General features: G+C 35.0%; 1 protein-coding gene across 1 annotated transcript; it reads left to right on the top strand.

Moving 5' to 3' along the window:
* Positions 1-2,490: 2,490 nt before the first annotated feature.
* On the top strand, positions 2,491-3,357 carry LOC149186183 (histone H4-like). Its single transcript, XM_089412577.1, has one exon. The coding sequence runs from the start codon at positions 2,527-2,529 to the stop codon at positions 2,836-2,838; it is 312 nt and encodes a 103-aa protein (XP_089268703.1). The 5' UTR covers positions 2,491-2,526; the 3' UTR covers positions 2,839-3,357.
* The last annotated feature ends 5,513 nt before the right edge of the window (positions 3,358-8,870 follow it).

Genomic DNA, 8,870 nt, shown 5'->3' with positions numbered 1-8,870 from the left:
TGTTCAACTTTCGATGAGAAGCTTTATTTACCAGGATTTTTGGAATCTCTTATGAAGAAGTATCATTGGTTACCTTAAAATCCACGATGAACTTCACTTATTTTGGCAAAATGATCACTCCTTCTTGACATTTGTATGCAAGAACTCCTTTAGGACAATGATGTAGAATATGCCTTGTGTTATGCAATATTTAGATCGATGGAAAATTTTCATGACCAAGATCCTCGACTCACACCACGTTATCACTCTCTAGATATATTTTGTTTTTGTTGCCTCTAATTAATACTCATGATATGAGGGACCCCTTCCTTTCAAGAGTTCTTGAAACTGCATGTTGAAATGAATCAATATATTCCTTGATGGCTTTAAATATCCTTGTTTTCTAGTAGTTAAGAGGTATCACCAGGAGACAAACCCATAAAAATTGTAGGTCCATTCTCATTGTAGTAGAGTTGAAATGTTGAGTCCATGGGATAAGCATAAGACTAATTTCATAAATAGCCACAGACCCCCCATGGAAATTACCTATTTTCCTTTATGATTCTTAAAGAGAAATTAAAGAAACCATTACATGAAGGAGATATTTTGATTTTACTCTCGCCAATGCAAACCATTCTTGCCTTATCCAGTGAACTAAATCAACAAATTGGGGTTTATGTCCACTAAAACATCTAATCAAAGCTCCATCTCTCAACTCGAGTACACCTTCCATAATCCAATCATGCAACAAGAAAACCATTATCTCACCATGCCTAGTTTGAATGCATCTTTTTTTCATTTTTTGGAAGCCATAGTCATCCGAGCCCTTCTTACAAACTAGTTTTTCAACATTTATCCACCTCACGTTTTCCAGAGTTGAACTTTGAACTTAGGTGTTCATCAAATTAAAAACTAAGACACTATTCAAACTTGGGTACATCTTAATTAAAACCATTAGCAACACAACACAAACAAAGGCCACTCCAACTTGTTGAAATGCTATACTACCACATAGTTGAAACCATCACTTTGACAAAACTCCTTAGATGAAAATTGGTTGCCTCAAACTAGAACTTAAAGAAAACGTTGCCTAATTGGCTAGGTTAATCTAAATACAGAACACTAACTAGATCAAAACCCTAACATCACTACACAAGTAGACCCCTCCACTTTGTTGAAATGCTAGGTTGTTGCACAATTGAAACCATCTCTTGAATGAAACCCTCTACTTAGTCAAAAATGTTGACTAACACAAACTAGATCCTAAAAAATATTTGCATGCAAAATTATTCTAAACAAGTCTCTATGCTTGGGGCGATAACCCATCTAATGATCATAAGCTACATTTTTCCTAGGTGTTTATCTAGAAGAAAACTTAATCCCATATCACATGAATTAGAAATGTCTCACAATTAATTCCTCAAATCATTTGTGTACATTACTATAACTTTTCAATATGAAATATTCAACAACATCATTTTTAGTTGTAATCAAAAATTTGTTAATCTCAAACAAATGCCTCAATTATTAATTTTTCCACATCTCTTTAGACGAGTATTCACAATCTTGAATCCAACATAACGCATAAAAAAGGGTCACAAACATTAAGAAAACATGAAACTTATGTAGTAAGCAAGAATTCCATAACATAGTGCAACAACCATATCACCTAAAATAAGCCCAAAACATTAACTATTCCACTAGACTAAATTTATCTTAACTTAGGATCTACCAAAGGTCCAAAGAGATCAAAATTGTTGATATGCAAATGAAAAAAATTTGATCCCTCTAAACGCTCAGTAAATCCAAAGTAAAAATAGATCTATACTTATTTAATTATTAATTATAATTATAAATGTAATTATTAATTTTATAAAATCAAAATATTTTATTGATAATTATAATTATTAATTAATTAATTAATTAATTTTATTTTAACTAAATCAAATCTTTATAAAACATCTCCGCTTTAAATTAGAAAACACCTCTCAATACAATTCACAACAAGTAGCACCAACACCATCATATTGTCCACAAATCTCACATACCTAGACCATCATATTGTCCACAAAGCTCACATACGTAGACCATTCACTTTTATGGAGGCCAAGGGTAAGTAACCAAGAGGTCCACTAAGGAGTATGGAGAGGTCTCCCTAGATGAGCCTTGCAATCGAGGATGAGAATAGTGCAATATAAAATTTCCGAGATTAAATAATAGTTAACACAAAGGTTTGCGAGAGTTGATTGAAAATTTCACGGGTTATTAGAGACTAAATACTTGTAACTCTAGGCCGAATGACTCAATCCTCTTCGATTTCATTGCAGCCGTTGATAAAAAGCCATCGACGGTTGTCAGGAAAAAGATGGGGTTGCAACGGATCGAGGTTTCTTAGCCGTTGATGAGATACATTTTGAAGTGAGATGTGCGAGAGATATTCGGGAAAATCCCCCTATATAATCTCTTCTTTGTGAAGTAGCAGAGCCAGAGTTCATTCTCACATTTTTCTTTTGATTGAGGTTAGTGACAGGAAGGGAGGACGAAAAGATGTCAGGGCGTGGAAAGGGAGGGAAGGGTTTGGGGAAGGGAGGTGCCAAAAGGCACAGGAAAGTTCTCAGAGATAACATTCAGGGCATCACTAAGCCTGCAATCAGGCGTCTTGCCAGGAGAGGAGGCGTCAAGCGTATCAGTGGTCTCATCTATGAAGAGACCAGAGGCGTCTTGAAGATCTTCTTGGAGAACGTGATCAGAGATGCCGTTACATACACAGAGCATGCCAGGAGAAAGACTGTGACAGCCATGGATGTCGTATATTCCTTAAAAAGACAGGGCCGAACCCTCTACGGTTTCGGAGGCTAGAAAATACTTCTCTAACTTTATTTATTTATCAATGGTGTCTTTTGACACCACCTCCATCTCTGGAAAAGCTTAAGCCGATTAATGCTGGACATAGATTGCATTTTTTTTGTTTTTTGTTTTTCCAGTCTGCGAGGGTTTGTTCCAGTCGGAATTGTAAAGGTTTTGTGATGTTGTATTTTCCAGGGACTTGTCTTGAATTCGATCTTTTGAGTTGGGTTAGGCTTTCAAGACGTCTTCTGGTTGACGGTGGCCCGTTTTTGGAGAAAGAAATATGGTACACATGTATCTGGAGGATCTTGAAGCAGTGGGAGTTTGTTTTTGGTGTTAGCTGCCTTTTTGTGCTCATTTGTTATTCGTATGCGTTTTTTTATTCATAGCGGATTTATTTTTAGTTTGTTCTGCGATGCTGCTTATTTGCAGAGAACCATGGCATACAGTGAACTCGAGAGCGATGGAAATGTTCCATGAATATCGGATGAAGTTGTTTGTGAAAGTTTGTATAAAATGTATTTTGTAAAAGGTAGTGTGATGTGACAAAGTGAAAAAATCACAAGGTACGCAGCAGTTTGTACAACAAGTTTTAGGGTGAGATTTGGACGAGTGATACATACACAACAGGTTGTTAAAGGGCTTAGGTTGAGGTCAAAGTCAAATTTTACGGATTCTGTTTGGATAATTAATTTAATTTTCAAATTATTATTTTAATTAATTAATTAATTAATGTTTGAATAATTTTGTTTAAAAATGATTGGAGAAACTAAGTGTGATATATATAAGTTAAGTTTATTGAGTCAAAGGTTTATTTTACAGGTTAGTGCGAAAGTTGGGTATATATATATATATATAAAATTGTTTGTTTGTTTAATTATTATTATTATTATTAAATAAAATAAAATATCTATGAAATTTTTTTTTGGGTGTAAATCATATGATATTTTATTTGTTGATGTGTTTTAAACTAATTAGTGTGCTTTTTTTGTTAGAGTAGAATTTTCAACAACTATATTAATGGTTAAATTTGATTAGGAAATGGTTAGTTGAATTGAATTTGTGACATAACCATATTTAATTAAAAAAAATAAATTTAACTAAAAATTAAAATATTAGTTAACTATATAATTATTAAATTAGAAGAAAGTGATATATTACATAGAGCTTTTAACTATTTTATAAAATTTTATTATATATATAATAATAATAAATTAATTAAATTTTTAGTTAGCTAAAAATGTTTTAACTATTTAATGAAAATATGCAAATATATAATACTATTTATATTAATGAAACTATTTTCTTTTTACTATTTAATGAAGACATATAAATATAATATTAGAAACTATATATATTATAAATTAGTTAAAATATATTTGAAGTTGGCAATTTTGTTTTTGTTTTTTGTAAAAAGGAGAAGGTATTTTAGATTGCTCAATTTAGTATAGTTGTTGATGCCTTTGCCAAGGTTGACCTTAATTCTATAAGACACTATTATCCATATATAGCACCACCCCTCTACCATAGTGTTCAGCTTGTGTTGAGCTGTCAAAATAATCCTAGGGGGAGTTTATGTCTATGGATTCTTGGGTAATGATTTGAGGGGGTTGGATGTCGTGGTCCTTTGAGAGTGAATTGTATAAAGCCAACAACAAAATAGTGAAAGAGTCCCAATCTATTTTGGCATTCTTGAAAATGGATTTGTTTTTGTTAAGCTAGATTCTCGAGCAAATTAGTAGTGGAAGGCATTTAGTTTTTTGAGAGTTGGCTTTTATCCACCATCTTTGCCAAGCCTTTTTTAATATCTTCTCTTGACCAATCAATATGTAGATTTAGTGAAGTGAGGATCTTTTGCCAGAAAGCTTTTGAGATAGAATAGGTAAAGAAGAGATGAGAAGTATCTTCCTTGTGCATCCTACACAGACAACATTTAGAAGGCTTGTAGTTTGCACGATTCCTCAACATTAGTTCAGTGGGAACCTTGTTTATTAAAATGCACCACATGAAAAGCGTAGATTTGGCAGGGGCCTTTAATTTCCAGATATGACTCCACCACCAAGAGAAATCACCCATGTGTTTGGTTGCCATTGTATAAGCATAACCTTATTTGGGGGAGTATTTGCCTTGGGGATCTAATGCCCAAATAATGACATCTTTATTGTTGTTTATATGCACATTGGCCTCCTCTAATGAGCTTATGAATCTTTGCCAATTTGTTTGTGCAATTGTTGTATTCCTTGTAGATATATTGGAATTGTATATCTTGGAAGCAACCTCTGATTTCTCCAATTCTTTGTTTCCATGTAGCCAAATTCAAGACCTCTAGCTTTGTTGGTCTTGAAAGCCAATCTATAACACATTTTGAATCCCTCGAGATCACGCTATTTCTTATGTTTATGAGCTTTGCAACTGTCATAAGGGTCCAAGCAGCAATGAGCTTTGCTTTGGTATTAGTGCCAGGATCAATACCAATTTTATACTAAATAGATCTTTAATCAAAAAGTTTTATCAACCCCCCTCCACATATTTTCTTGGGTAGCCTTGTCGAAAAATCCAATAGAAACAATTGATGGGATCTCAGGAAAATGTTGACTTTTAGACTTCTTAATAGGGAAATCATGGATATAGTCTCGAGAGTGAGCAACTACCTTGGAAGAAGAGTAAGAAGGTTAGGTCCATCTTGTAAGATGATTCCATTCTTGAGGAGCCAAATACCCTAGGCAACAAAGATTGCGAGTGGACCAAGATGTTTTGATTTCTTGTTCCAAAAGTGAAGTGCTTTTTTTGTTATGTATTGTGGCTTGGAAGTTTTGGTCTACACCCATCATTTTCTACATTGTCTATTGTTGTGGTATAGTCTTGTCTTCCTTAATTTCCTCAACTACTAACCCAATAAGCAATTTGCTATTTGAGGCAATTAAAGTGGGATGTTCAACCACGTTCTCAATGTTATCATTTGACGAAGAGGTACACACTTAGCTTGAAGCATTTCTATTTGCCTCTTTTGCTTGTGTAAGGTTTATGGGATGAATGCATATTCATTATTTCTAGTATTGTTATTGAGAATGCATTCTACCAATCATTGAGAAAATTAAATTCCTATTGTCTATAATAAGATCTTCCCATCTTCTCAAAACTGTGTACATTAGTGATTTCACACTATGGACATCTTTAGAATGCAAGTGGCCCTTTTTGAAGGTACTACATAACACCTCCAAATTCCCCCTTCCACTTCCCACAAATGGCATCATTACATTACCATAACCACTTTTTTTCACGGAAACATGTATTTTAGTTTATATTAAAAGAAATGGGATCCAACCCATAACCATTACAATTTTCTAAAAAAGAGTTGTCAAAATTCCTTGAGGATTGGAGATTGAGCATATAGGATCAATCTAATTCCTCAATCGAGAACTCCATAATTCAAAAAAATTGTTCCCATTCCAACTAAATATTTTCCAAAATACTCCGAAGATCCCAATACAATGGCATCTCATTTTTAACTATTTGTCATTTTAATTTTGATTGGCTTCTCCCTTGGCGAGATATTTTTCGCCTTTTTCCAACTTTGGCCCATCTCACATTATTTGATGAATTTGGCACGTCACCTATATGGTGATGATCTTTGCTAGTAGCTTTGTCCTTTTGGCTCCTTAATGGCTCTTCCTCGTCTGCTTGGTCAACCCAAGAAGTTACTTGTTTAATCTTATTTTCTAAAGAAACATGGGAGAAGGCATTGTTCTTAGGGCTTTGTTGAGCAGGTTCCTCATCTGAACCTTGGTTTGGTGTATTTTTTATGACTTTTGCGTCTTCTAGCCAATCTTTTTCCCCTTTCATATCCTATGCTTTAGCCTGGGGTTCTTCTTCCTTATAAACTGTATAGTGTTCTCTTTGAGTGCCTACCCACCATTTGGCCCTTCGATTGCTTTTCTCGGTTGTCTGCAAATTGCCAATTTTCATGGTTGTGGGGCAATTTTTAACTATATGCCTTGTCTCATAACATGCTCAACACCAAAAGGAGATATTCTCATAGTCAAGCTTTTGAACCCATAAGTAATATGTGTTGGTCAAATTCAGTTTTGCTGGAAAACCCTTGCTGAAATCCATCTCCACACAGATCCAGACATATGCGGGGTTGACATAATTTTTTGTTTTTGGGCTTTGACATTGGAAGACTCCAATTGCATTCCCAATTTCCTTAAGTGAAGAGAGATTCTAGAGATGTAGGGGCATGTTTGGGAGTTTTACCTAGACTAGAGTAGAATAAATTATGTCTGTAAGAGGATTGAAGGAGGGGAACCATGCCTACATAAAAAGCCTCGCACATACCTAAAACCACAGACCATTATTAAAAGTAACATTCCTGTCTTCCAACTCTTCAAAAATCAACACAAAAAAACCACGATCCAAACAATAAATATAAAAAAGAAGGGTTTCCAATTCTCTAAGATCCATTGATCAAGGTCAACTAAACAAGGCTAGATGCCATTGGATCTGCAAACTAAACATCTGTTTGAAAAACATATTGCTTCATTGATGGCTTCTCCCCCCAATTGTGATTGTTGAGAATTCATGTACCACTTGACCGAGAGGAAGAGAACATGGTCTAGAGTTAACCACATCTTTAAAACATAGAATACCTTTACTTGAAGCAGAGGATGCTTTCAGATTACCAACTACTATGTGTGCCATCAAATATCCAAGCTTAGAATCAGAGATAACTGGAAGATCCAATCTTGTAGAAGGGGGGATGTCATCGTCGCGAAGGAGGCCAACTTGGGAGGACGAAAGAATTGAAGCGATTGGCTAGGGTTGAACCTTAGTTCGACCCTAGCCACTATAGAGTTTCATCCATTGCAGTGCATTATCTTCTATTGCTCCTTGGATCAATCAATATCATATATTACCATAATCATTAACCAAACCATTTTCCAACATTCTCTTAGACCAGTGACAATAAAGCAAGAAGCTTTCAAAATTAGAGTTTATTTATATAAATTTGGCACACTAACCTTTTGTTTTCTCGCATAGAGTGAAGGCACACATGAGTCTTTGGTTTATTAAGCCACAATGTTAGGTTTCTTATACAAAGTGTCCAATTCAAGAATCACCAAGCCACCAAATGCGACCTCTAGGAAAACCAAAATGCCATGAGAAATCACCAAAAATTGTCTTAATACTTGACGAAAGAAAAGTCCAATTTGAGCTCTAAAAGGAATAAAGTGAGAAACCATAAGGCTCTCCTACTTGTATTCTAGAATAATTTGCCAAATCCATTATCCCAATCTAAAAAGGAATCCAAGTCCCTTCATAATTGATTAACTTGCTTCAACATTAAATGTCTAGTATGTGAGGGCACTATGGGGGTTATACTTCTTGAATGCAGTATTTCAAGATTTAAATGCTCATCCCATTTGATATGTCATTTGGCTTTCATGCAAATCATATTCATAACTATGATTTGATAATTAAGTTATAGGGAAAGTTGTAACCCATATTTTAGTTTTTAGGAGTCCTAAATCCAACTAAAGTTCTCAGAGATAACCTCCCAGGAATCACCAAGCCAGGAGAGGAGGCGTAAAGCGCATCAGTGGCCTCATCTATGAAGATACCAGATGCGTATCGAAGATTTTCTTGGAGAATGTGATTAGAGATGCAATGACCTACACAAGGCACGGCAAGAGAAAAACTGTGACTGCCATGGATGTTGTTTACTCCTTAAAAAGGCAAGGCCGAACCCTCTACAGTTTCGGAGGCTGAGAAGTCTCAATCTAACTGTTATTCATTCATTATTCACTCTCATTTATGGTGTCTCTAGACACCACCTTTGCATCTATGGGAAATTTAAGCCCTGACAATTACTGCGAAGTGTTGAATGTGTGTTTTTAGTTGAATCTTGTAGGGATTTGTTCAGTGTGTCGATGGAAAACTTGTCTTTGTGAGTCATGTTTATGCAAAAGGTCCTTCCCCTATGGTTAACATACTTGACAATTTGGACATCCTTTGCGGGGAGGTCAAATCTTGGCAGAAGCAGAAGT

The sequence above is a fragment of the Pinus tabuliformis genome, chromosome 3_1 (genome assembly GCF_031772625.1).
Source record: "Pinus tabuliformis cultivar Carrire ecotype Pingquan chromosome 3_1, CPIR1, whole genome shotgun sequence".
NCBI classification, from domain to species: domain Eukaryota; kingdom Viridiplantae; phylum Streptophyta; class Pinopsida; order Pinales; family Pinaceae; genus Pinus; species Pinus tabuliformis.
The sequence above is the reverse complement of the archived record's forward strand: the minus strand, read 5'-3'. Positions and strand labels throughout refer to the sequence as shown.